The 25,178-nt window shown below is 55.7% G+C and overlaps 1 protein-coding gene across 1 annotated transcript; it reads left to right on the top strand.

Moving 5' to 3' along the window:
* The first annotated feature begins 18,495 nt into the window (after positions 1 to 18,495).
* MC3R (melanocortin 3 receptor) lies at positions 18,496 to 19,464 on the top strand. Its single transcript, XM_056107459.1, has one exon. The coding sequence runs from the start codon at positions 18,496 to 18,498 to the stop codon at positions 19,462 to 19,464; it is 969 nt and encodes a 322-aa protein (XP_055963434.1).
* Positions 19,465 to 25,178: the final 5,714 nt, after the last annotated feature.

Here is a 25,178-nt window from a genome sequence, read left to right as displayed (position 1 = left end):
CGGCAACCCCAGGAGTGATTCCTGAGTGCAGAGCCAGGAGTAACCCCTGCGCATCGCCAGGTGTGACCCAAAAAGCAAAAAAAAAAAAAAAGTAGTGTCTAAAAGGTAAAAGGCCTTTGTGTCTAAAACAAAATTTTTAATTTGGAACGGGGAGAAAAAGCTCAAAGTTCTCGTGGACATGGACCATAGCTTCTAGCCGGGCTGACCTCTGCTTCCATCCTTGCGGTGATCGGCTGCCAGGGGATCGAGCGCCAATAGCAGCAGATGCTGTGGGGTGCAGGGACCCTCCGCTCGCTCCAGTGGGGGCTTCTGGATTGAGGCCGCCTTCCAAAGCAGGACTCTCACCAGCCTCGGCTCTGTTTAGGAGGCAACAAGGGCCCCCACCAGCCCCCAGGACAAAGGCCAAAACCACGGCCTTGGCCCTCAAGGTCACATTGGGTCCCCTTCCCAGTGTCTGACTCTGCTGCCGAGTCCACTCGCAGCAGAGTCACCCCACACCCCCGCCCACTGCCCAGAGGTTCCCCAGGCCTGCACAGGCCTCACCCCCAGGCCCTCCTGCTCTAGACCCACCCTGCTGGTCCAGCGGGTGGAATGCTCCAGAACAGAAAACTTCCAGATGCTTCCTTATTCCACCCCTCTTTCCCTGGTCTCCTGCCATGGGTGGAGGGTGGGTTCTAGAACGTTCTGCTCTGATACGGAGATGGCAGAAGAAGGCTATCCTAGTCCCATGGTCTCTGTGGGAACCTTAGCTCGAGGCCAGCCAAGGTTGACCGCGTGAACCCCTCACCCACGACCCCCAGTCCCCTCTGCCGTGAGGCGTGTCTTGCAGCCTCCGTAGGCCCCAGAATCCCGGCCACTTCCTACAGACCACGGACGGGAGACCCCCAGCGGCCACCTCCTCTGAGACTCTCCTCAGACTCCCAGTTCAGTTAAAACTCCTATGTTTTGACCTTGAGACAACACCAGGGACCCCTCAGGGACCCCACAGGTAACAGGGACCCCTTAACTCCTCACCCCACCAAAGCTTGGAGGCCAAGACTCAACCAGACAGGAAGGCAGAGATGGGTGTGCAGGGGAGCAGCGCGGCTGGCCTGTGAGGGGCGCAGGAGGAGGGGGCGTGGTGCGGGGTGGGGGGGCTCACAGAGGCAGGAAGAGGGATGCTCAGAGAAAGGAGAGTGGGAGAAAAAAAGTCTGCAGGAAAAGGTCCCACCAGGGAACCCACCTGGCTGCCCGCTGACGCCCCCTGGTGGCCAGAGCCTGCTCTGCCCGAACACACTCCCCGGACGCTGCAGGAATGAGCCAGGCCAGGAATCCACCGCACTTTGGCCCAGAAAAACACAGCCAGGAGCATCCCCAGACGCTTGTCCTGCCTCCGCTGCCCGCACCACAGCACAGGCCGGCTCCATCCGTCTCCTCCAGCCTTCCAGACTTGTCTTGCATCCTACACACTCTCTGTCTCTCTCTCTGTCTCTCTCTCTCTCTCTCTCTCTCTCTCTCTCTCTCTCTCTCTCTCTCTCTCTCCCCTCCCCACCTAAAGAAAAGGCAAGCAAAACTCCCTGCCACAGAGATGGGAGAGCAGGGCAGGTGCTGGCCTTGAACATGGGTGACCCCATATGACCCCGTCACTGCATAAAGTCCCCAGTTGGGACCTCAGAGTACAGAGCCAAGAGCAAGCCCTAAGCACCAGCGGTGTAACCCCAAAACATACACATACGCGTGCACACACATACACACATAAACACACATACACACGTATAAACACACATACACACACACATACACGCATACACACACATACACATCTATACATACATACATACACGCACACCTACACCCACACCTACACACACCTACACACACACACACACACACACACACAGAGAGAGCTGACGTCAATCAGCCCCCCTTCCACAGACAGTTGGGGAGAGGCCAGCGGGCATCGTCCCCGTTCACCAGGAACACTGGCTCCAGGTTCCTGCACTGTGATTTGAATTTTTATGATTTGTGTTGTTGTGTTGTTGTTTTTTTTTATCACCAGAACAAAGCAGCCGTCATCATTTCAAAAATGAAGAGAGGAGGCAGGCACACAGAGTTTCTTCTCTGTTCAGACACGAATGCAGCGAGAGGGCGTCTGTTCAAAGCACCATCCGCCAGAGCAAATCCCCGGCACTGGGCCCTGCGCAGTCTGGGCGCTAAGAAACCTTTCGGGCTCTGCAGCTGATCTCAAGAAGAACGCGATGGCACTGCATCACCATCCCGGGGGATGGGATGGGAGGACAAATCTGGGGGCATCTGGAAATGGGAGAGACGGATCCCCCTCTCTGCCTGGAGGCCCAGCAGCCCGCGGCCACCCCCAACACCCTCTGCCCAGCCGCACACCTGGGCCTCATCAAGCTGCCAAGGGGCTCCAGCCCCTCAGCTCCCGAAACCTGCAGCTGCCCGTGATTCTCTGGGACTGACCGCCCCGTCGGAGCACAGCGAATCTGAAGGGAACTTTTCGGTCACCTAGAAGCCACAAAACCCCCATCAAACTCAGGGAGTGAAAAGGCTCACCTGCACCAGCCAGAATGTGCCTGCCACTTGGGGTGGGAAGGGATGGTTGGGGGTGGAGGGGGGATACTGGGAACATTGGTGGTGGAGAACGGGCACTGGTGGAGGGATGGGTACTCGAACACTGTATGACTGAAATGTAATCACAAAAGTTTGTAAGTCTGTAACTGTGTCTCGCGGTGTATCACTGTATCACTGTCATCCTGTTGTTCATCAATTTCCTCGAGCAGGCACCAGTAACAGTCTCCTTCGTCCTAGCCCTGAGATTATAGAAAGTGCCACATTAGAGGCTCTTTCAGGGTCAGGAGAATGAGACCCATCATTGTTACTGGGTTTTGGCATATTGAATACACCACGGGGAGCTTACCAGACTCTGCCATAAATAACGACCCTTGTTTCCATCTGGTTTCGAACCGGGGAACTTTCGCATGTTAGGAGAACGTGATAACCACTAAAGAAAAGAATAATCACGTCACTGTCACTGTCCTCCCATTGCTCATCGATTTGCTCGAGCGGGCCCAGTAACGTCTCCAGAGTGAGACTTTGTTGTTACTGTGTTTGGCATATCGAATACATCACGGGGAGCTTGCCAGGCTCTGCCGTGCGGGCGAGATACTCTCGGTAGCTTGCCGGGCTCTCCGAGGGGGCGGAGGAATAGAACTCAGGTCAGCCATGTTAACTGCATGCAAGGCAAACGCCCTACCCGCTGTGCTATCACTCCAGCCAAAATAATAACACAGAGGTAGGGCGTTTGCCTTGCACGCAGCCAACATGGCCGACCCGAGTTCGATCCCTCCGCCCCTCTCGGAGAGCCCGGCAAGCTACCGAGAGTATCTCGCCCGCACGGCAGAGCCTGGCAAGCTCCCCGTGACGTATTCGATATGCCAGACACAGTAACAACAAAGTCTCCAATGGAGACGTTACTGGGCCCGCTCGAGCAAATCGAGCAAATAATTTTTAAATAAATTTAAAAAATAACAGCACCAACCAGCTCATAATGACTTTAGTAACACCATTGTTAAGTGCAATTAGCACAAATCGACCTTTACTGATCTATTTCTGGATAATTCGATCTGCCATTTTGTTGTGATACGCAATATGAAGTCAATTTGCTTGTGCCTACTAAGCAGGAAGGCTGGGCTGGTGGGCAGGAAACTGGGGACATTGGTGGAGGGAGAGTCACACTAGGTGCTGGAACACTGAATGCCTGAAACGGCTGTATTATTAAGCAACTTTGTAAATCATAGTTTATAATAAAAATTAATTTTAAAATTCTTAATTAAAATCTGAAAAAGAAACATTCTGGGTGCTAATAATCATTTTTCCCACCTCTGACTTCTTTCACAAATTCTCTCTTTGATGCAGCAGAGGCATTTAACCATAGCCGTCCTAAACAAATTAATCAGTCTTAATAAATGACCTCACGCTTCTCCAGCGGAATGGCTGAGATGGAAAGGGACCGAGGAGGAAAAAGAAGGGAGAAGAGAAGGGCCTTGGGAGCACTGGTGTGGCGATGAGCACCCGAAAGTCTCTCTAGCAATGTGGTGACTCGTGACAATTCACACTCACGGCCTTCGGCACGCATCTTGGCGGCTCTCCCTTCGATCCAGAACCTCTACGCACACCTTCTGATCCAGAACCTCCACGTGCTCCCTTCAATCCAGAACCTCCATGTGCTCCCTCTGATCCAGAACCTCCACATGTTCCCTCTGATCCAGAACCTCCATGCACTCCCTTCGATCCAGAACCTCCATGTGCTCCCTCTGATCCAGAACTTCCACACACTTCCTCTGATCCAGAACCTCCACGGCTCCCTCTGATCCAGAACCTCCATGCACTCCCTTCAATCCAGAACCTGCACACGCTCCCTTCAATCCAGAACCTCCATACACTCCCTTCGATCTAGAACTTACACAGACTCCCTCTGATCCAGAACCTCCACACACTCCCTTCGATCCAGAACCTCCACATCTGCTCCCTGGACCTGCAGTGTCCTGGAATGATCACTGCAGCATGGGTTCCCACAGCTCAAATCCGCAAGCTTCCCAGAGGCTCAGCTGTCCCAGAGTAAACCTTTGCACGGCCATGGGTGGGACAGGCTAGCACAAGGCCAGCAGCAGACACAACAGCTCGGGCATCTCCAAGGGATGGCAGAGAGGAAGCCGCCGTGGAGAGGCTGAGCACTGGGCACCCTCCGCCAAGGAGCAGTTAGGACGGAACCTAGTTTGGGGCAGCAGAGGGGGGACTGGGAAGGAGTTGGGGGAAGAGCTTCCCTTCTCTTTCCTCCCTCCAGAGAAAGCTCAGAGGGAGCGAAAAATCCAAGCTGTCCAATCAGGACTTGGTACTTTTTTTTTGGTATTTTGGGGGTAACACCTGGCGATGCACAGCGGTTACTCCTAGCTCATGCACTCAGGGGTTACTCCTGGAGGTGTTCAGGGAACCCTATGGGATACCGGGGATCGAACCCAGGTCGACCGCATGCGAGGAAAACGTCCTACCCGCTGTTCTATCACTCCAGTCCCAGGACTTGTTACTTTTTTCTATTTTAATGAATCACCATGAGATACAGTTACAGACTTACAAACTTTCATGATCGCCTTTCAGTCAAACAATGATCGAGCACCCATCCCTCCACCAGTGCCCATTCTCCACCACCGATGTTCCCAGTGTCCCTCCCACCACCCTCATTCCTTCCCACCCCCTGCCTCTGTGGCAGGCACGTTTCCTCTTCCTCTCTCTGTCCTTTTGGGTGCTATGGTTTGCAATCACAATCAATCACAACCATCCTGTTATTCGTCGATTGCCTCGAGCAGGCCCCAGTAACGTCTCCTTCGTCCTAGCCCTGAGATTTTTTAAAAAGTGCCATATTCAAGGCTCTTTCAGAGTTAGGAGAATGAGACCCTTCATTGTTACTGGTATTTGGCATATTGGGTACGCCACGGGGAGTTTGCCAGACTCTGCCATGTGGGCAGGTTACATTCGGTAGCCTGCCAGTTCGTCCAAAGGAGGAATGAGATGATAAGATGTCGCATGGCTGCGAATGCGGCCGCAGGCTTCCGGGAGCTGGGTTTTATAGTCTCTGGGTCTTGGCTGTTGATGGGATTACACGGCACCAGGGGGCCAGTTGGTGGGTGTGACCCCCGCCTACTGGAATTTGGAGGATCTGGATGGAGGATGCTCAGCCCCGATCCGAGTAGTTTGCAATACAGATATCAAATGGCCATCATGTTGGGCCCATAGTCTACTTTAAGTACACATCAACGAGTGAACCCTCCAACCATCATTTACTTAGTGCTGTTTTCTCCATCCCAGCTACCATCGGTTTCCAAGCTGTGGGGTGATCCTCCTGGCCCTTATTTCTACTGTCCTTAGGTGTGAGTTTCATACTATGTTACTTTATATTCCACAAATGAATGCAAACTTGGTACTTTTCTATGGCAGTTCCCAGCCCAAAAGGGTTCCGACAGACACGAACTCCTCTGAATTAGGTTTGAGTGGGTATCGTTCACCCATGACCTGCTCTTAGATGCCTATCACAGGAGCAGAAAGCAACCCCCGAGCTCTAAGCAGGGCTCAGCAGCTCATCTCATGTACCCCAAATCAGATCATGACCCCAACCCACCCCCCCCCAAACGCCTGGTCCTCACGAGCAGGTTTCTGAGTGAGAGACACTTAATCAGCCTCTAGCAAGCGGAGCGCCCAGCTCTGCGGATCTGCACATGCAGCCGGTCTCACTCCTCTGCTCCCCGCCTGCTCTCGGGGGAGCAGGGTGTGAGTCACACCCCGGGGTACTCGGGAACTGTGTTGGGGGTGCTCCAGGCGGTACTCAGGGAACAGCTCACCCACAGGGAGGGAGGGGTCTCTGTCCAGCCCCCTGGGACTCACCTGAAAGGCACCTTTTCTGCAACCTTGAAATAGCCAGGCGTGAGAACTGCGTTCCACCTGGCCGCGATCTCGTTTTCATCCCAAAGGAAACCGTTATGAACCGGAGAGCTCCTTGCCCATGAGCGCGTCCTGGCCTGCACGGCCAAGCCGGTCCTCCCGGCTCTGCGCGGGGGCACAGCGACACCCGGTGGACGTACAGGGAACTGCTCGCAAGGAATCCAGGGCTCGGGAGATAACGAATTTTTGTTTTGCTTTTGCTTTTTGGGGGGTCACACTCCCTGGCGATGCACAGAGGTTGCTTGCTCCTGGCTCTGCACTCAGGAATTACTCCTGGCGGTGCTCGGGGGACCATATGGAATGCTGGGAACCGAACCCGGGTCTGCCACATGCAAGGCAAACGCCCTCCCCGCTGTGCTCTCACTCCAGCCTGCAGCTCTTTCTTCTTAAGAGGAGAAACCCTAGGCAGAAGAGTCCCCTTCGCAGACGTGAAGCACACAAGTGTGATCCCGGGGCTTCCCACGTGAGCTGAGGGCAGTCCCTGTTAGGCTGCTGACTGAGACCCCTTGGAACGATATGCCAGGCAGGTGTCTTGGGCCCATAGTCAGGTGTGTGGGTTCCACAATGAAGGCCCGAGAACATGCAGTCACGTCTGTGAGCACTGAGACCAAGCAAGGCCACCCCACTCAGTGCGACCACAAAGGGGAAACAAAAAAAAATTTAGAACAAGGGCCAGAGAGATTTTTCAAACCGGGTTTGATTCCCAGTATCCCATAGGGTCCCTAAGCACCCCAAGGAGTGATCCCTGAATGTAAAGTCAGGAGTGATCCCTGAGCATCGCCAGGTGTGACCCAGAAAGAAAAAAATAAATCAAGCAGAGGCCAGAGAGATAGGACAGCAAGTAAGGCATTTAACTTGCACATGTGGGGCCAGGTCCCGTTCCTCAGCACCCCAAATGGTCCCCTGAACCTTGCCAGGAGCGATCTCAGAGTACAGAACCAGGAGTAAGCCCTGTGCACCACTAGTATGACCCAAAAATAAAAACAAAAGTGAAAAATATGTCACTTATTTAATTGGGGGGGAGGGACACATAAGAAAGTAAATTTTTTAAAATGAAATACTCAAATTATAAATCAGTACATTAAAAGCTTATCAATATTACAAGTTATTGGAGAAAAGGGGGACGAATCCAGCCTTTAAAGACCATCTTCTCCTACCCAATTAGAAAAACTGCCAAAGTTTGAGTAGGTCAAGAGTGGACAAAATTAAAGGATGAAAATTACGTATTTGCAGGGAAAACTGGCTCTGAATTTTGAAGGTAACTGGACATCGTGTTTCAAAATACTAAAGTCAACTGTCCTGATTCTCAGGACATCTCAGGACCCAGACGGTCATTTTCTCTTGTACCAGAAGATGTAACCTAAGACACGCTCTTGCCCCAGAAGCCGAGACGGCATCTATGAGTGATGGGTGTCAGGGTCCTGCCACCAGCAAGTGGGGAGGAGGGTGGAATGGCCAAAGCAGAATCACAGAAATCATCCAAAGTACCGATGGCTGCGACTGATGCAGATAAAGCAAATTTCTAAAACCCCGTGATCCAATGCCCTGCCACAAAGGCAGGGTGGGATGGGGGGGATGGGGGGGTGGGAGGGATGCTGGGACCCGTGGTGGTGGAGGATGGGCACTGGTGGAGGGATGGGTACTTGATCATTGTATAACTGAAACCCAAGCACAAAAATTTATAAGTCTATAACTGTACCTCATGGTGTTTTACTAATAAAAAAATAAAAAATAGGGGGCTGGAGCGATAGCACGGCGGGTAGGGCATTTGCCTTACACTCAGCAAACATGGCCAACCCAGGTTCAATTCCCAGCATCCCATATGGTCCCCCGAGCACCGCCAGGAGTAATTCCTGAGTGCAGAGCCAGGAGTAACCCCTGTGCATCACCGAGTGTGACCCCAAAAAGCAAAAAAAAATTTGGTTTTGGGGGCTGGAGCCATAGCACAGCGGGTAGGGCATTTGCCTTGCATGTGACCGTCCCAGGTTCGATCCCCAGCATCCATATGGACCCCCGAGCACCGCCAGGAGTAATTCCTGAGTGCAGAGCCAGGAGTAACCCCTGAGCATCACCGGGTGTGACCCAAAAAGCAAAATAAATAAATATAAAAAATAAAACCCTGTGATCCATACGGATGCACTGTATGAATGCTTACAAAATAAAGCAAACATCTAAACATCCATCTGTGATCCATAGCAGTGCCCAGCATGAATGCTTACGAAATAACGTTCCTCTGACCTCTACTGCAGGCTGTTTTGATGCTCCCTGCCCAGTCTGGCATTTGTTCTTTGATGAAGAAGAACCAGACACCAGCCCCATATGGAGAGCAGGAAAGAACGATAGTTGAGAGGAACCCGCAAGTGGAAGAAAGCGCTATACACGGAGAAGATGGGGGGGGGGGGGTCAGTGGAGAAGACACGTGGTCATGACAAGCCAGACTCTTGCGACCCCACGTGAAAAGCTGATTGAGACAAGGACCAGCATCAGGGGTCGTGGTGGGGCTCTGGACACGGGCAGTCTGCCGGCATCTCCTAGTTTTCTTTCCTCGATGTTGACTGACATTTGGGGTGAGGACAGAGTTGGGGGTATTGGGGGTACACCCAGTGGTACTCGGGAGCTACTCTTTGCTCAGTGCTCAGGACCGACCCCTAGTGGAACTCAGGGAACCACAGGCGGTAGTGGGGATTGAGCCAGGGTCAACTGCACACAAGACAGATTGGCCATCTGGATTATCTCTCTCTGGCCCTGGAAACACTGGCTGCTGGTGCAGGGCTGGGAGCACCCCAAGCCCACCCCAGTCACTGATCTTAAGTACAAGCACCTCCACGCGTGAGACAGAGCCCATAGGGTGTGTGTCCTGTTGGGGTGCAATGTGGAACACACCTTTGATACATCCACCGAATCACTTCACAAAAGATATATATCCTGGGGCTGGAGCGATAGCACAGTGGGTAGGGCGTTTGCCTAGCACGCAGCCGACCCGGGTTCGATCCCCAGCATCCTATATGGTCCCCCGAGCACCATCAGGAGTACTTCCTGAGTGCATCGCCGTGTGTGACCCAAATATGTTCCAGCTGGCTTGGAGCAATGTCGGTGCTAGCAAGAGCAAGCTAACACCATCCTGAGGAAGGTCCCCCGAAACTTCCAGAACAACGTCCAGCAAGTCTTGCACTCTGCATCGAGTTCTCCCTCCCACACAGATCTTGCTGGTCTTTGCTTCTTGGCTGGCTTTTTCCCACTCCGGAGAAGCCTCTGTTCTCTCTTGAGCACGTGTCTCCCTGCCTCTCCTCTCCCACCTCTTTAAGCAAGTCACATTCAATAAAAACCACCGTGCTTTTAAAAATAAAATAGATAAATAAATGGGGACGTTCCGAGCCTACACTCAAGGGTCCTTAGGACTGAGCACCGGGGTCCTTCCCCACGCATATGGCATCTGAGCTGGGAGTCTTTGACTGGGTCGGATTCAGAAACATTTGGGACACTGCAAGGAAGAACTGGGTGTGAACACACGTGAAGGCAGTGCTGGTGAGATTCCCCAGCCGTTAGATACAGCCGAGTTGTGACATGTGGAAACACATCCTGGTCTGAGCCTGCCAGGATATCAGGGTGAAACGCGACCGTGTCTAATTCACATGGGGTGGGGAGGGGTGGTATATGGTGAAATGCGGACAGAGAGCAGCTAGGCTGGAACAGGTATCTGGAGCGTAGCTGGTCATCACCAGGGTGAGGATGGCTATGCATGCAGCAGCTCCAGTTCAATCCCCGCCACCACATACGGTCCCCGAGTTTCACTGGCCAGAGCATGGCATCAGCCTCGCGCCCACCACGGAGGCTGGGAGGAAGCTGGACCCAACTGTGCCTGCCCGGGAGGAGGGAGCAAGGGAAAGAGTCCCGTGGTGTAGAAGGCTCTGGAACAGTGAGAGGGGGCTGTCTGGCTGTGTCCCCCCAAGTTATTAGTGTTACAAAGCAACACAACGTCAATAAAGAGGAAGAAGGGCTGGGGGGGTCCAATCCTGGCGCTGCCACGTTCCAGGGTGACCTGGCTGTGAGGACTCCAATGCTGCAATAGTGCATGAGGCTGAGTGATACCCACTTGAACCCTGGGTGCCCGGCCGAGGGTGGGAAACACACGGCTCAGGGCGGGGCCCCAGGGAAACACTGCCGACCACTGTGGGACACACCTAAGGCTGTGGGTGGCAAAACTTGCACAAGCCCCAGTCACCACAAAACAACGACAGGAAAGGGAATGTCTGTTGTGCAGAGTCACCTTCTCACAGCCATCAGTACTGTCCTGGGTGGCCCAGGATGCTCTCCCAGCTCTGACGCTTCGGACCAGTAAGTAACACACGGGGGGGGGGGGGGGGGGGGGCGGGAAACTAAGAAGAGCAAGGCTGGACCAGTCAGCATTCCCACCAGCAGTGAAGGAGGGTCCCTTTCTCCCCACATCCGCGCCAGCACTGGTTGTTCTTGTTCTTTCGGATGTGCGCCAGTCTCTGTGGTGTGAGATGATATCTCATTGCTCTTTTGATTTGCATCTCCCTGATGATTAGTGATGTCGAGCATTTTTTTTCAGGTGCCTTTTGGCCACTTGAATTTCTTCTTTGAGGAAGTTTCTGCTCATTTCCTCTCCCCATTTTCCAATGGGGTTGGGTGGTTTTTTTTTTTCTTGCCAACCAGTGTCTTATACAACATCGATACCAACACTTTATCAGCTGAATATTGGGTGAATCATTTTTCCCACTCTGCAGGCTGTCTCTGTACCTTAGACGCTGTTTCTTTTGAGGTGCAGAAGACTCCTAGTTTCATGCAGTCCCATTTGTTTCCTTTGCTTTCCCCTTGCTTGGTCAGTGGCGTTCCACCTTGGACGTGCGTCTCTCTTTTTATCCCCACTGTCCATAGACGAGCACCGAGCCCCTTCACATCTGCCCTGGGACCCCACTTCCCGGCTCACAGAGGGGATAGGAGCTGGGAAGCCCGCAGAGGGCAGACCAGCAAGCATCCCTTGTGGACACTGATTCCAGTGCAGGTGGTCAAGCTGGAGGGCTGAACAAGGAGTCAGAGAGTGGCTAGTCCCAGAACCTCTCTCACTGGTCCCCAAAAGTCTGCAATGGAGCTGATTCCCCCTCCGTCCAGGGCGTCTGTCGCCTGGGTTCAAACCCAGCTCTGACACCTCCCAGCTCAGCTCCCCTGTGGCTTCCATCTGCCTTTGGCTGTCATTATAAAGGGCTTGGGCAAAGGCAGCAGAAGCCAAGACGGGAGAACTGGGCTTCGGTAGGAAGCTCACCACAGGGCAGGGAGGGGGGATAAGTCACTGGGACAACGGCGGAGGGGGAAAGTGCCCGCCACAGAGGCAGGCCGGGGTGCAGGGGGGAACCAGGGTCATTGGCGGAGAGAAGTGGACACAGGTGAAGGGACAGGCGTTGGACCGTGATGAGCCTAAAGCTCAATCCCAAAATATCTCTGTATCTTTGTAACTCACGGCTGGAGCGATAGCACAGCGGTAGGGCTTTTGCCTTGCACGCAGCCGGCCCGGCCGAGCTGGGTTCGATTCCTCTGCCCCTCTCGGAAAGCCTGGCAAGCTACCGAAAGTATCTCACCCGCATGGCAAAGCCTGACAAATTACCCGTGGTGTATTCAATATGCCAAACACAGTAACAAAAAGTCTCAAAATGGAGATATCACTGAGTCCGCTCGAGCAAATCTTTGAACAACGGGAGGATAGTGCTACAGTGCTTTGTAACTCACAGTGACTCGATCGAAGTAAATAAATTTCTTTAAGGGGGCTAGAAGGAGCCTGGAGGGGAGCGAGCAGGTTAAAGAGGAAGCTGGAGAGATCGTGCAGAGGGGAAGGCACCGACTTGGCACAGAGATGAGGAGGCAGGGCCAGGAGGGTGAGCACGAGCCCCACGGGCTTCCCAGCCACCTGTGGGAAGGACCTAGCAATGCTGGGGTCAGCTCACACCCGGTGCCAGCTCCCCATCCACCATCCCGTTGAATTAAGAACAGACTTTCTTCAGCCCGCTGAGTTCCACCTCAGGCACAGGCAACACCCCTCCAAGCACACCTTCCCCCTTGTTACCTGTAGCCCTACGCCAGGAGGCTGTAGCACAGCGGTAGAGCATTTGCCTTGCATGTGACTGGCCCAGCCGACCCGGGTTCAATTCCTCCGCCCCTCTCGGAGAGCCCAGCAAGCTATTGAGAGTATCTCACCCACACGGCAAAGCCTAGTAAGCTACCCATGAGGTATTCAATATGCCAAACACAGTAACAACAAATCTCACGATGGAGATGTTACTGGGTCCGCTCAAGCAAATCAATGAACAACGGGAGGACAGTGCTACCACCTAAGAGATCATTAGAAACCCAGTGCTCCCCAAACTGCTCTGGTCAGGGAGCATATGAATGTCATTTCTTTTCTTTTTTTAATTTATTGAAATAAGGCTGGAGCGATAGCACAGCGGGTAGGGCGTTCGCCTTACAAGCGGCCAACATGGCCGACCCGAGGTCGATTCCTCCGCCCCTCTCGGAGAGCCCCGCAAGCTACCGAGAGTATTCGATATGCCAGACACAGTAACAACAAAGTCTCCAATGGAGACGTTACTGGGCCCGCTCGAGCAAATCGATGATCAACGGGAGGGCCTTTTACCTTAATCTAAGTCAATAGTTTAGTTACAATCACAATCACAATCACAACCATCCTGTTATTCGTCGATTGCCTTGAGCAGGCTCCAGTAACATCTCCTTCATCCCAGCCCTGAGATTTTTTTTAAAAAAAGTGCCATATTCAAGGCTTTTTCAGGGTTAGGAGAATGAGACCCTTCATTGTTACTGGTATTTGGCATATTGGGTACACCATGGGGAGTTTTCCAGACTCTGCCGTGTGGGCAGGTTACATTCGGTAGCCTGCCAGGTTGTCCAAAGTAGGAATGAGATGATAAGATGTCGCACGGTCGCAAATGCGGCCGCGTGCTTCTGGGAGCTGGGTTTTATAGCCTCTGAGTCTTGGCCGTTGATGGGATTACACGGCGCCAGAACAGTTTAGTTACAAACATTCAAGATTTCAACGCCAATCCCACCACCATTGTACCTTCCCACCAGCATTATTTCCAATTTTCCCAACCACCCCTTGAGCCTGCCCCCACTGCAGGCCCTCAATAATTTATTTTATATTGCTTGTTTAGAAATAATTTGCTCAAAGGATAATCAAAAAAAAATGTTTCCTCAGAAGAAAGTTAGTGAAGATTGTTGTATCTCACCATGGAACCTTTAAACCCTTGTATAAGAGATTACTAAAACGGGTTACAGGTTAAGCCTTCGGTGTTTATATTTTTGTTAATAAAGATTGGTTCCCTTCTACGCTGCATCCCATCCAACCTGGTCTGCTACTCCTGGCTTATCAGTGTTAGGGTTTGAGATATCGCACACCAGAAATCACGACCATGAGGCTCCAGGGCATCCAAAATCTCTAATGGGATGACACAGCTGGAATTAAATTCTTGACTGGCAGCTTTGGGGTGTGGGCATTACGCCAGGCTTCTGGAAGTTCAGGGAGATGGGGGTAGCCCATCCCCTGTCCCGTGAATGCTGGAGATTTCAGTCACAAAACCCACATACCTGAGTGTTTCAATAGACTCATTCCTGGATGAGACTCATCTGAGCCATGGGGTCCAGCAAGAAGCATGGCGGTGATTGAGGGGTGCGGAAGTTTTCAGCTCCTGGGGCTCTGTTTGGGCAGGTGTAGGGGCTCACCCACTCCCTTCCGGGTTGCCCCCCTCCCCCGGGACCACTGAGCCTTGTGCAGGATCCGGGAGAAATTCTGCTACTTGTTGATCTCTTTGGAGACTTACTTCTGAGTCTCTGGATCATGGCTGGTGAAAGAGCTTACATGGATGACTTTTTTAGTAACAAAAGTGCGTGGGGCACATTTACCTTCAAAAGTTATTCATTGCTTCTCTGAAATTCATCTACATGTGTCATTTCTAACGTCAGATGGCGGCAAAGCAGGAACAGGTGCATGCTTGTGGTCATTAGGATAACAATGTTTTAATATTAAAACAATGTAACTCTTTCTTTTAGAGTTTTTAGCTTGAGGGCTTGCCCCACTATATTCAAAGGCTACTCCCAGCTCAGTGCTCAGCTGTAGCTCCTAGAGGTGCTGGAGAGACCCTGTGGGAAGCCTCCAGCAAGCAAAGCAAGTGCCCAGCTCACCTTATAGCGCTCTCTGACCCTCCACCCCCACCCGGCAGTTTTGTTTCTTGGAAACAAATTGTTTCTTGGCTTGCCTCCTCGAGAATGAAGAAGCCGCTGGTTCGCTTTAAGCCTGAGGTTTCCGGTCCTTGCCACCCTGGAAAGCCAGAAGCCACTAAAATGCTTGAAAGCCCGTGTTCCTCCCCACACCCCTTCCCCCGGACAGTGGGGACAGCTGCAACCGATTCAGAGAAGAGGCACGGCGTGCTTAGGACAGTTCCTCTGACATCAGGGTAACAGCATCACGGTGGGAGAGATGAAGACAGGAGTCAGGAGAGGGGTGGGGACCCGCTGGGGAGAGGGAGGTGGAGCGCTCCCAATTCCACAAGGTACGTGGCGCGGGAGGGAGCTGCACTGCCTGTAACGGCCACAAGATGGCGCTGCCCTGCAGCCCAAAAAAATAGCATCCTCTCTTGACCAACCTGGGTACCACAAACCGCCCTGGATGAGCGTTTCTGAGAACCCAGCTGTAGAATACCTACCCATCGCAGTGGTGTACCCCCAGCAGTGTCAAAGAGCACCCGCTTCCTGCTAACCGAGGTCAGCGTCTATCGTCTGGTTTGAGGGGAGCGGCGGGCAACCCACACAACAATCCACAGTAAAAGAGGAATTTTAGGGGTGCACTGACTCCTACGCGGGCAGACGCAACAGCACTCAGGAAGGAGCCTCAGTTCCGGTCAGAGACGAATCTTGTTGCTGGTCAGATCAAGACCGGAAAGAGCCATATATTGAGCTGCGGAGAGGGGGGCGCCGATCTGAGCCAGCAGCCCTTCCCTGAGGTGCTGGTCACTGCCCAAGCCGGGGGTCCACTGCCCTCCCCTCTAAAACAGCAACGGAATGCTCACAGAGGGGGCTCCGTGGACAGGACGGACGGGGGGATGGACACTCCCTGGCCCAGATACCTTGCAGCCAGAGATGGCTCCCCAGGGAGGGAGGTACGGAGGGAGGGAGGGAGGGAGGGGGGCACCCACCACCCCTGTGTCTGTGGTCCTCCAGGTCATCTGGATGCCCGGGATCCTCTTGTGCTCTGGAATTTCAACTTTTCATCCTCCTTCCTGTCTGGGAGTTTTAAATGAAAGAAGGACTTTCCACAGGGCTCAGTGACCCCAGCCCCGAATCTCCCCACCACCACCTCTGCCCCGACTCTGCAGGGCGTGGCCTAGGGAACGGGCAGGAGGAACGTTGCAGGTTCTCTTAGTCCTCACTCCTGACAATGGGATCTTTTCGGTTCTTACCAATCTCACTAGCGGGAAGGATCTATGTTTCCAATGGGGGTTCCCCGGCGGCCCAAGGCTGAGCAGCTTTCTGTGTTTATCAGACATTTTGCATTTCCTCCTCAGAGAATTTCTACTCCTCTCTTCTGCCCACTTTCCTAAGTGGTAATTCATCCTTTTCTGATTAATGCAAAAATATTCTCTGGAGGGGATAATTAACTTGGCCTATGCAAACATTTTCTTCCTGTTGGCCTTTTTGTGCTTTCGGCTAGGGTTTTCTTCCGTCCTTAAAGGTACTGGAGGGGAGGGGGTGCATTTTCACGCTGCAAAAACCTCTCCTTGATAAGATCTCTCGAATGCAAACTTGGAGAATTTTTCTTCCACTCCACTTGCCTATTTCTTCTAACTATGCACGTACAGTCACTCACACGCAGAGTGAGATTACGGCTGTGTGTGAGACTATTGTGTGTCTGCATGCATGTGTGTGGGTTTACATGTGTATGTGAGCGTGTCTGCTTGTGTGTGTTCATGGGTGTGTATGTCTGTGTGTCTGTATGTCTGTGTATGTCTGTGTGTGTATAAATGTGTGTGTGCAAGTGTAAGGTGCGTGTGCTGGTATGTGTGGGGATGTGGGGACACGTATGTAGAGCGAGATGTGAGGTTTCCAGAGTTGACTTGATCCCACGAACCACGTAGCAAAGCCAACCGCTCAGCTCTGCTTTCCGGGTCGGTGCAACAGCACCACGGGGAAGGCATTTGCCTTGCACACAGCCGACCTGGATTCAATCCCTGGCATCCCATAGGGTCCCCCAAGCACCACCAGGAGTGATTCCTGAGTGCAGAGCCAGGAGGGACCCCTGAGCATTGCTGGGTGTGACCCAAAAAGAAAAAAATCTGTTTCCTGACAGCCAGCTCAGAACCACTTCCTGTCCCCTCCTCCTGCCTGAGGAAATGAGGTGCCTCACTGCAACCCACACCCCCCCCCCCCGCCCCCGCAGGGTCCAGGCACTTCTCTCCTTTCTAGAATAGCAGCGGAACCCGCTGCCACCCGTCCTCTGCCGCGCCTCCCTGCTGGAGCCCAGCAGAGCACTGGAGAGGAGCAAACACACCGGCCAGTCGTTCTGGCTCGCCTGGCAAAGCTGCCAACGCTCCTGCAGCCCTCAGAGGGCTGGGTGGCCCCTCTCCAGGGCACGGATCTCCCCACAGGGCCCAGCGGCTGCTCCTGTCCTGGAGAGGAGGTGGGCTGTGCCTGGACCCCCTTCACCTGCCCCTCCTCTTTCCTTAACACTCCCGCCTACTCTCCCTGCGCGCCCCCGACCCACTTCCCTACCCTGAACTTAAGTGTCCCCATCTGCCTGGATCTGGGGGCCAAAGAAGACATGGCCATGACAGGGACCAGATATACAAGTGCGCCCAATAAACACCTGAGACAGTCCCCGGCCAGGCTGAGGGTTCAGTGTCAGCGTCTGTCCTGCTGCACAGGAGCCCTTCCTGCTGACAATGGGGTGTGGGAGGCAGGGGCAGTTTGTCCAGCCTGCACCGAACCAGACATGGTGTCCAGCCCGCAGGAACGCGGGGTCCATTCTGCAGGGACCCGGAGTCCAGCCTGCAGGGACGCGAGATCCAGCCTGCAGGAACCCGGGATCCAGTCTGCAGGGACCCAGAGTCCCGCCTGCAGGGACGCGGGGTCCCACCTGCAGGAACCCGGGGTCCAGCCTGCAGGGATGCGGGGTCCAGCCTTCAGGAACCCGGGATCCAGCCTGCAGAGTCCCAGAGTCCAGCCTGCAGGGATGCGGGGTCCAGCCTGCAGGGACGCAGGGTCCAGCCCGAAGGGACGTGGAGTCCAGCCTGCAGGGACGCGGAGTCCAGCCCACAGGAATGCAAGGTCCAGCCCGCAGGGACGCGGGGTCCAGCCAGCAAGGACACGGGGTCCAGCCTGCAGGGACGCGAACTCCAGTCTACAGGGACACGGGGTCCAGCCCGCAGGGATGCGGGGTCCAGCCCGCAGGGACACGGGGTCCAGCCCGCAGGGACGCGGGGTCCAGCCTGCACAGAGCCGCACAGGGACGCGGGCCTCGGACCCGCTGGTGGCCCTGGGGTCCGCCTGCCCCTGCTCAGCGGCGCGGCCTGCAGAGGGCGGCCGTGGGCTGGCGGACGCCCCGCGCGCGCGGCTGTCAGTCAGCGGCAGCGCGATGCTCAGTGGTCACCGGGCGCGCCGAGCAGCGGGACGCAGCCGAGCGCCGACAGCCAATGCCTAGAACCCGCGGCCGGCGCTCGCGCGGCTCCCCGCGGCGGGACCCACCCCCGGCCCCTGGGCGCGGGCGGCAGCAACCGGTGGCGGCGGCGGGCAGGGCCGCGGGAAAGTTCTCGCAGGGCTGCCAAGTCCCCGCGACGGTGCCGCGCGCCCCCCGCCCACGCCAGGCTCCCCGGCAAGGGGCCGCGAGTCGCGCCCGCGCCCGCTCCGGGTGACTTTCCCCGTCGTCGTCGTCGTCGTCGTCGTCGCCTGCAGCAGCGTGCAGGACCCCCGCACCCCCCACCCGGGATGGCCACCAACGCCTCCTGCTGCGGGCTGGGGGTCCCGCCCGCGACCCCCGCCGCCAACCAGAGCAGCAGCTTCTGCCAGCAGGTGTTCATCCAGCCCGAGGTCTTCCTGGGGCTGGGCCTGGTCAGCCTGCTGGAGAACGTCCTGGTGGTGGCCGCCGTGGCCAGCAACGCCAACCTGCACTCGCCCATGTACTTCTTCCTGTGCAGCCTGGCCGTGGCCGACATGCTGGTCAGCCTGTCCAACGCGCTGGAGACGGTGGTCATCGCGGCGGTCAACGGGCGCTACCTGGCCTGGGACGACCGGGTCCTGCAGCAGATGGACAACGTCTTCGACTCCATGATCTGCATCTCGCTGGTGGCCTCCGTGTGCAACCTGCTGGCCATCGCCGTGGACAGGTACGTGACCATCTTCTACGCGCTGCGCTACCACAGCATCATGACCGCGCGCCGGGCGGCCGCGGTCATCGCGGCCATCTGGGCGGGCTGCGGCGTCTGCGGCGTGGTCTTCATCGTCTACTCGGACAGCAAGACGGTGGTGCTGTGCCTGGTGGCCCTGTTCCTGGCCATGCTGCTGCTCATGGCCACGCTCTACGTCCACATGTGCCTCTTCGCGCGCCTGCACGCCCGGCGCATCGCCGCGCTGCCCCCCGCGCGCGCCCCTGCGGACGCCGCCGCCGCCGCCGCCGCCCCGCGCCCCTGCTCGCGCCTCAAGGGCGCCCTGACCGTCAGCCTCCTGCTGGGCGCCTTCCTGCTCTGCTGGGGCCCCTTCTTCCTGCACCTGCTGCTCATCATCGCCTGCCCCAAGCACCCCGCCTGCGTCTGCTACACCGCCCACTTCAACGCCTACCTGGTCCTCATCATGTGCAACTCGGTCCTCGACCCGCTCATCTACGCCTTCCGCAGCCCCGAGCTGCGCAAGACCTTCACCCACATCCTCTGCGGCTGCAGCGGCCTCCACCTGGGCTGAAGGTGGGCTCTGCGCGCCCCCACCCCACCCCGCCTAAGAGTTTAGGAAGAAGAGGAACAGGGGGTTCCTCGTGGGACAGGAGGCGGGGAGTGGCCTGGGCAGGGCGGCGGGTGACTTGGGCTGTGAAACTGGAACATCTCTGGCCGTGTGTCCGAAACTTGGCTTCCGTCCTGCGCGACCCTGGTGGTGCCACCAAACCCTCCCCAACACGATGCACTCTCCTCCGGTGGCCGCTGGGACTATCCTGGGCTGGGTTGGGGGACTCACAGGGGTCTCTGCACGACCCCCACGCCCCTGTGCTGCTCTACAGAGACCCCCTGATGGGAACTCCGTGTGGGTGAGTCACTGACAGTCAAGGAGAAGCGAGAGAGGGAGGGGGGACCCGCATGCACCCGCAGGCCACCGCCACCGCCGCTCATCCCCGGCCCAGGCTCCCTGGAGCACGGAGAGGCAGAGGAGCCGCAGAGAGGAGTTTCCCTCTGTCCTGTGTTCACAGCAAAGCTTTGCCAGCTACGCGGATTCTTTGTGCAAAAAAGCAATCGAAGCTGCTCCCGCAACCTCCTGGCTGCTCCCACCACCCCCCCAAAACGAGAATCCAAGGAAACCCGCTTCTGTGCTTGCAGTGCAGGGTTTGTGGGGTTGTCTGCCGGGGGGGTAGGGGGGGCTTTCCCGCTGCTGGGGGGCAGAGAGGGCTGGAGCCATGAGGCCACACCTGTGCCTGAGCCCCCCCTGCCAGCACCCTGGCTCCCCTTGCCCTTCAACCCTTCAGCCAAGAGCGGGAGGGACTGTCTGGGCATCTAGAAAATGCCTCGCTGTTACTGGGACCCTCGCAGGTGAGGGAACCCCTCTGTGGTTTCCCCGGAAGGCGGCCACTTCAGCCCCTCACGCCCGTCCCTTCCCCCGCAGCACTGCCCACTGCACCCGGCCTCGGCTGCCCTCACCCCTGCCCTTGCTCCCCGGCCCGGGCTGCGTCTCTGGTGTTCGGCTGCGTGTTTCACTTGTGCTGGGATCTCTCAGGCTTTTTTTTTTTTTTTTCGCTGTACTCAACATGCTCGAATAAGCAACAGCATTTGCTTGGGATGTTTGGAAATAATAAAAGGGTTCCGTGGCTGTTTGTCTGACACTCAGACCCTCCTCCCAATGCCCCCAGCTGCCGGCCACAAGTTCCGGTGAGGCTGTCTGGTGTCGCTCACAAATGCTCGGCGGACCGTGTTCATCTTCCAGAGGAATCACAAAACGGTGCCATTTCGTTTCCAAAAGTGCCAGGCGGTGGGGTTGGAGTGATAGTACAGCAGGGAGGGTGTTTGCCTTGCACACAGCTGACCCGAGTTCAATTCCCACCATCCCATAAGGTCCCCCAAGCACCGCCAGGAGTCATTCCTGAGTGCAGGGGCAGGAGGAACCCCCACGGATGTGACCCAAAAAGCCCCCCCACCAAAAAAGTGCTGGGTGAGCAGGGGTCCCTGGGGAACTGAGTCTCCATCCAGATGCCCAATCCTCAGCGCGCTCCTTGGCCAGGGGGCAACTGCCACTGGAAAGGGGGGGTCGCAGGGATGGCTGTGGGGACCGGGGCACCCTTCCTCTGAGCAAGAGACAGGACTGACTCTTCACTCTCTCATACGAACCTTCCCGGATTTCACTCTCCCTTTAGAGAAATGCTGACCGGGGAGTGACTGTCCTGCGGAGTGTCCAGGGCATGTGTCAGGACTGGGCCCTGGTGCCAGGAGGCCACTCTGAAGGGTCCCAGTGCCAGAAGGTCACTCTGAAGGGTCCCAATGCCAGAAGATCACTCTGAAGGGTTCCGGTGCCGGGAGTCCACTCTGGCTGGGAGACCCCTTGACCGGGTCCTGGTGGCTTTGCCCTGGTCCTGTGCCTCCTCACCCCCAAATCTTCCCAAGATTAACTCTTTCTTACCCAGCCTCCTCACTCCTGGGAGACGGTACAGCTTCCCATGAGGCTCTCTCTCCCTGGAAGAGCCCCCAGCTCAGGGTGGGTGCCCGCCTGGCTCTCTGCCTTTAAGCCACGACATGTGCTGGACTGTGAAGAGGCCCCAGGAGGAGCCGAGCCAGCCCCTTGCGGCCCCTGGGGACACGCGCCAACAGGGGCTCCTAAGAGACTCTCTGCCGAGATAGAAACGCAGGAGGGGCCCAGCAAGGAGGCTCAGCTGAGCGCCAAGGAAATCTATTTTCCTTTTGATCTTTCCCTTTTCATCATCTTTCTGTTTCCATTTTCTTCAGTAGTGGAGGAAGGTGAAAGGGCGACAGGCTCGGAGATGTGCAGGGATTGTTTCTGGGGGACACGGCAGTGCTGGGGGGTCCCGCGTGCCGTGTCTGGCTCAGCCTGTTCTCTCATCCCCAACCCTGCACCCTGGGTCATCTTCAACCCCCCCCACCCCCGTCCCCAGCGGGCCCTGGGTCCTGCTCCTCTGGGCACTGCTGGTTCTGGTCTGCACACAGCTCAAAACCGGCACGAACCTACAGCCTGAAGCTGGCCACAGGCACAGAGGATTCAAGGGTGTGAGTAGCTGCCTCCCAGCTGGGGGAGAAGCCCGGGGCCTTGTCTCTAAGCAGGAGAGGAAAGAGAGGGGAGAGGGAGGGAGAGAGAGAGAGAGAGAGAGAGAGAGAGAGAGAGAGAGAGAGAGAGAGAGAGAAGGAGAGGAGAAAGGAGAAGGGTAAGAGAGAAGGGAGGGATGAAGGGAGAGAGGGGGAGAGACAGAGAGAGGTGGAGGGTGACCACCCTCTCTTGCCCCCACCCAGGGATCCCAGGGTCCAGGGCTCCATGGGAAATACTTGGGTCCTGATCACCCCATGAAGAGTTTTCTCCTGAGCCCCACATGACCTGCAGAGCCTGGCCTGGGTGAAAGGCTCTGGGCACTGCTTGGGTTTCCTGTCTGTCCCTGTCCAGACAGAGAAGCGTTTCCCAAGAGGATGGCCAGGCGGAAACAGTTGGAACTTGGAAGATGCAAGGGGAAGGAGAGACCCCCAGAACCAGACAGGCAGGGATGGCCCCAGCCTGGGAGCGCCAGAGAGCCGGGGGAGAAACCGCACTGGGTGGACGTCCAGACAGACAGACAGACAGACAGATGTGCAGACGAGCTGCTTCGGCTGCCTTGAGCCTCCACTGCCCTGGCTGGGGGGCCGGAAGAGCCCGTTGCCAGGGTGAGGGCAAGGACGCTGTCCTTGGCTGGTCGGCACTGTCCAGGCGGCCGTCACTGTCCCTGCTGAACTGTCAGCTCTTCTTGAGGGCCTCCTCCATCTGGCTGGTGGGGGCATCTCCCAGGAGCCCGGTCCCCTCCCGAGCGGCGGCCTTGGGCTGGGCTGCCTGGTCTGGAGATAGGCCCAGCAGCAGAAAACTACTCACTTGGTGGCCCAGTCTCCATGGTGAGAAATGACCCTTGTGGGGGCAGAATTGGGGGAGGGGCAGAGCCTGTGGGGAGGGATAGGGAGGGGCTGGTACATTCCTCCCCGCAAGGTCAGGACACACAAGGTCACCAGGGCTAGAGCCAGAGCCGTGCCCATGGGGAGAGCACAGAAGTGCCGAATCCACTGCCCCCCCCCCACAGGGAAGGGAAGAGATTGGGGAGGTGGGGGGGTCTTCCTCCCTCTCTGCTCTCCTCCTGAGACCCCCGCAAACTGGAAGGTGCCACATGGGCAAAGCCTTCCCGATTAAAACCTGCAGCTCGTGGGGCTGGAGCAATAGCACAGCGGGTAGGGTGTTTGTCTTGCACGCGGTTGACCTGGGTTCGATTCCCAGCATCCCATAGGGTCCCCCAAGCACTGCCAGGAGTAATTCCTGAGTGCATGAACCAGGAGTAACTCCTGTGCATCACCAGGTGTGACCCAAAAATTTTTTTAAAAAGTATCAAAAAAAAACCCCTGCAGCTCATAACTTCCGTGGGACCAGTGGGTGATGGCGGCGACTCCCGGGCCCGTGCTCCTTCCACGCACACAGTGGGCAGCCCCATACCACACACGGCTGTGACTCTCACCCACACCCGCGACTTTTCTTGCTTCCTTGGCGGGAGAAGCCGCGAACAACACACACAGGTGCGAAAGGCGATTCAAAGTGAATCAAAGACCTTGAGAGCAGGCCAGAATCTATAAAGTATACGGGAAAGGAAACAGGCAGAACGCGCCAGGATTTGGGCCCTAAAGGGTCGTCAGTGATAGGATGCCCCTGGCTACAGCCACAGAATCAAAACTAAACAAGTGGGATTATAGCAAATTAAAGCATCTCATATATTGGGGCTGGAGCGATAGCACAGCGGGGAGGGCGTTTGCCTTGCTAGCAGCCGATCCGGGTTCGATTCCCAGCATCCAGTAGGGTCCCCCGAGCACCGCCAGGAGTAATTCCTGAGTGCATGAGCCAGGAGGAACCCCTGAGCATCACCAGGTGTGACCCAAAAAGAAAAAAAAAAGTAAAAATATAAAGCGTCTCATAGGACTGGAGCGATAGCACAGCAGCAGGGCGTTTGCCTTGCACGCAGCCAACATGGCCAACCCGAGTTCGATTCCTCCGCCCCTCTTGGAGAGCCCAGCAAGCTGCCGAGAGTATCTCGCCCGCACACCAGAGCCTGGCAAGCTACCCGTGAGCAACAAAGTCTCCAATGGAGACGTTACTGGGCCTGCTCGAGCCTTTTTTATATGGCAAAAACAGCACAGACTAAAACTAACAGACACCTGAATGGACGAAAATATTTGCATTCAACGCACGAGCTAAATAAAGGGTTGATATCCAGGCTGTATAAAGTACTAACCCAAAAAAAAAAAAATCCAAAGACCTACCCAAAAATCCCATTTTTGAGAGAAAGAGAACAGGGACTTCTTTAAGAAAGACCAACAGATGGCCAAGAGGCTTATTAAAAAAAATACTCAGGGGCTGGAGCAATAGCACAGTGGGTAGGGTCTTTGCCTTGCATGTGGCAGACCCGGGTTCGATTCCCAGCATCCAGCATCCCCTATGGTCCCCTGAGCACCGCCAGGAGTAATTCCTGAGTGCAGAGCCAGGAGTAAACCCTGTGCATTGCTGGGTGTGACCCAAAAAGAAAAAAAAAAAACACGTCAGCATCACTTATCATTAGGGAAATCCAAATCAAGACAACAATGAGATATCAACCCACACCAGTGAGAATGGCTCTTATTGGGGCCAGAGCAATAGCACAGCAGGTAGGGCATTTGCCTTGCATGCGGCTGACACGGGTTTGATTCCCAGCATCTCATATGGTCCCTGGAGCACCGATAGGAGTGATTCCTGAGTGCATGAGCCAGGAATAATTCCTGTGCAATGCCGGGTGTGGCCCACAAAACAGAGAGAGAGAGAGAGAGAGAGAGAGAGAGAGAGAGAGAGAGAGAGAGAGAGAGACTGTCACTTATCAAAAATAGTAGGATCAGTCTGTGTGGGAGGGATGTGGTGAAATGGACCCCTCACCCACTGCCAGTGGGAATATTGTTGGCCCCACCCCTGTGGAAACAGTACGGAGGGTCCTCAGTAAACTCAGAATTGGGCTGCCATGTGACCCAGCAATTCCACATCCGGGTCACAAAAACATTCATTCAAAATTACACATGCCACCATTCTTCATTCCGGCACTGAGCGCAATAGCTAAGCTGTGGAATCTGGCCAGGTGAGCAGTGCCAGGTGAGTGGACCCTGACAGTGTGGTGTATAGACGGACAGCCAGGCACTATGCAGCCACAGGGGATGATAAAATCACAC

Source organism: Sorex fumeus, unplaced genomic scaffold (genome assembly GCF_029834395.1).
Source record: "Sorex fumeus unplaced genomic scaffold, SorFum_2.1 ptg000166l, whole genome shotgun sequence".
NCBI classification, from domain to species: domain Eukaryota; kingdom Metazoa; phylum Chordata; class Mammalia; order Eulipotyphla; family Soricidae; genus Sorex; species Sorex fumeus.
Note: the sequence above shows the minus strand (reverse complement) of the source record. Positions and strands in the feature narration are given on the sequence as shown.

What these genes read in the sequence shown, in the direction of transcription:
- MC3R (XM_056107459.1), top strand. Translation starts at nt 18,496, where the DNA reads ATGGCCACCAACGCCTCCTGCTGCGGGCTGGGGGTCCCGCCCGCGACC.